Source organism: Medicago sativa, chromosome 7 (assembly GCF_051527215.1).
Source record: "Medicago sativa cultivar Bolivia chromosome 7, Bolivia_mono, whole genome shotgun sequence".
Lineage (NCBI taxonomy): Eukaryota > Viridiplantae > Streptophyta > Magnoliopsida > Fabales > Fabaceae > Medicago > Medicago sativa.
The window spans coordinates 60,650,882-60,654,141 of record NC_140755.1 but is presented as its reverse complement, the minus strand read 5'-3'; the positions used below and the strand labels follow the sequence as shown (position 1 = coordinate 60,654,141).

Below are 3,260 nucleotides of genomic sequence, written 5' to 3'. Positions count from 1 at the left end.
AATTTGAACTCTAATTTACCACTGTAAATTTCTAACGACTAGAATATTTGACCAACAAATAAAAAATAAGCATAAGCGAGAAAAACTATATTGTGAATGCTATAAATTAATTATATTTTTTTTGAAGGATAAATCAATTATATTTAAACTTTGTTGAAATTGACGGTTCGCTTTAAGCTTATCATAATGTGTCTTTCCTATTCTAAACTTTTTTGAAAAGAATAAAGGCTTAATTACCTTTTTGGTCCTCTAACTATTTAATCGGTATATGATTGGTCCTCTAACTAAAAATTGATTTATTTTGGTCCCTTAACTTTATCTCTGTTACTGCTTTTAGTCCTTTCCGTTAATTTTATTTAAAAAAACGTTAGTGTTTATATCATCTTCATCTTTAATCCCCTTCTTCATCATCTTCTTGCTACCTTCATAAAAAATTCATGAGAAAAACCCAGAAATTCATCTTTCCTCTTCATCATCTAACTTTATACCTAAAACAAACAGAAAAATATAGCAACATACAACCAGAAATAATAAAACAAAATCATTTAAAAAAGGAAAAAGATTGATGAACACCCTTCTCCATACCACTCTTCCATACACCCCTTATGTGGCATGGGTATTTTTGAAATTTCACACAACTTTCTCTTCCTCACCCTCTTCTCTCTCTTAGATCTCCCTTTCTTCTCCCTCTCACTCTGCCTCTCACTCACTTCCGGTCGTTCCCACTCTCTCCCTTAAACAGTGAAAACTCAACCTGGCCTTCTCCTCCCACTCTCACAGTCGTCGGCCGTCAGAGTCATGCAGGACTGTTCAATCTCTGTATTGTGGTGCTTGTTGCGGTGAATAGTAGGCTTATTATTGAAAATCTGATGAAGGTTTGTCTATCTATCCGCAAAATTTGAATTTCCAACTTGTAAAACAAATGCTTTTTATCTGTTTAATCAATTTTAATTTTCTAAAATTTTCATTTTTATATGTAATTATATGTTTTGCAGTATGGATGGTTGATTCGATCTGGCTTTTGGTTTAGTTCAAAATCGCTGAGAGATTGGCCCCTCTTCATGTGTTGGTAATGGGTTTGATGATCCTCTTTAAGAATAGACTTAAAAGTTGATTTGAATGGTGCAGGTTGTTGTTCTACTTCATATTGTAATTACAACTGTTGCAATTATCTATCCAGTTTTAGTCATCCTCAGGTCAGTATAGACTTAAAAGTTGACTCCTCGACTTCTATCTAAACTAATTCAGACAATTGTTATCATTCATGTATCATATATCAATTTTGAAGATTTAAATATATAAGCTTCATTTGATGAATGTGTTATAGTCATGAAATTATGTCAATATCTAGGAAGGGATGTTTGAACATTATTTTTGCATCATATTAAAAAAGTTTCAAAGCTGTTTGAGGAACCTCATTTAGTGTTTGGTTCGTATAAAGTAGAAGTTAAATTATATTTAAAATTAATATAATTAGAAACACAGAAGGTAATTTCAAGGGAACAAACAATTGGGAACAACTTTGTGGCTTCTTCATAGATATTCATGTCATGTGATAAAGGCCTTTGACAGACATTCATGTAACACTTGCAAGCTCTTAATTGACTATTTGATCAAAGTAAATCCCTGTGTTTCTTGAGCATAAAAGTTGAGCACATCTGTGGCATTTATTTTAAACATTGATTTGGCTTATGATGGATATGAATAATATCTATAATAAAAGGTTTTTCTTGGTCATTTCATGGGCATTGGTATTGTGAAGATATCTTATGGATCCGTGGCCTTACTGTGCAGGTGCGATTCTGCTTTTTTATCTGGTTCCACGTTGATGCTATTGACTTGCATAGTGTGGTTAAAATTGGTGTCATATGCACATACAACCTATGATATGAGAGCGCTTGCTGTTTCAAATGACAAGGTAGTGATTAGTATTTCGATAAATATAAGAGGTTATGCTATATGTTCTATGTGGTTTTTAGTTTTTGAACAACAAATTCCTGCATGATTACACTGTAGTATGTGGTTCTAGTATTCTAATTGTTATAGTAAAATCCATTCTGCTTCCACTTCCAATCCTCTGTTCTTGGCTTGTTGCTGGATGGTGATATTATGCTATAATCTGTTCAAATGAGTGTGTGATAAAAGTTATGCTTTTTCCCCTTATTCAATCATGTTACCTGTGGTATAGGGAGAAACAGTGCCTGATACTTTGAATATGGAGTACCCACACAATGTGAACTTCAAGAGTTTAGCATACTTCATGGTTGCTCCTACATTATGCTACCAGGTAACAAAAGTTTTTAACTTAAGTGTTGATATATGTAATTCTTGCATGTAAAATTATTGTGTCATCGTTGCATCGATTTGGATTCTCAACTTCTACCGACATTTTCATGCATTTATTTTTTCTGATGAAAGCACATACAAGGCACTGTTCTGCAAACTTATTTATGACTATATTTTTGGTTTGGAGTATGTCTGAGGTTTTTAGAGTAAGGGCTGTCAGAATCAGTTGCACTGTTTCTCCCAAGTTCTCTCTTCATTAGTGGATTTTTTCCTATGGACTGCTTCCTCAACTTGTCTCTGATCTTTAGATCAATTTGTCTGACTGTCTATTCTATCCTCCTTTTGGTCATCTGCTTAGCTTTTATAGCCTCTGTTGGGTTTTGACCCTGATCTTTGATGCATTTTGTCCCAGCTGCGGTAGATGTAGTTTGGCTTCTCCTATCTAAGCTATAGTTACAACCCTTACTTCTGTCTCAAATGTGATTGGTCTCGGCTTCTTTGCATGTACAATTTGGCTCCATCTCTTGTGCTAAATGTGGTCTCTCCCTAGCTCTTATCTCAAATTTTTCCTTCAATTTCTGGGTTTGAGGGTTGTAATTTAGGGATTTTGTGTTTTGAAAATGGTTTTGAAAAATTACATTGAATAATGTTAATAATTGAAACTTTGATTATAATTGTAGTAGTTTCTAAGTGTTTCTTTGGATTCAATTGTAGGATTGAATGAAGAGTCAAAGGCCTATGCTGAGATGCTTTTTGATACTCTTGCTCGGCAGAGAGGGATTCAAGGAGGTTCGATTAACAAGATCCAGTTTAGGGAGTTCTGGGACTGTATTTCAGACCAAAGCTTTGATACTAGGCTCAAAATATTCTTTGACATGTAATTCTTTGTTTTAGTTAATGTAAGTGTCAAATATTTGTTGAATGCTCCATAAACATATCACCAACATTAATGTAAGTGTCAAATATTTTTCGAA

General features: G+C 33.7%; 1 protein-coding gene across 1 annotated transcript; it reads left to right on the top strand.

The window, feature by feature from the left end:
• Nucleotides 1-632: 632 nt before the first annotated feature.
• LOC146907347 (diacylglycerol O-acyltransferase 1C-like) lies at nucleotides 633-3,260 on the top strand (the record flags this gene model as incomplete). Its single annotated transcript, XM_085729085.1, has 6 exons — nucleotides 633-875; nucleotides 996-1,067; nucleotides 1,129-1,196; nucleotides 1,795-1,918; nucleotides 2,189-2,287; nucleotides 3,001-3,260. Coding segments are annotated over 6 exons (612 nt in total), but the record flags the coding sequence as incomplete, so codon positions are not given.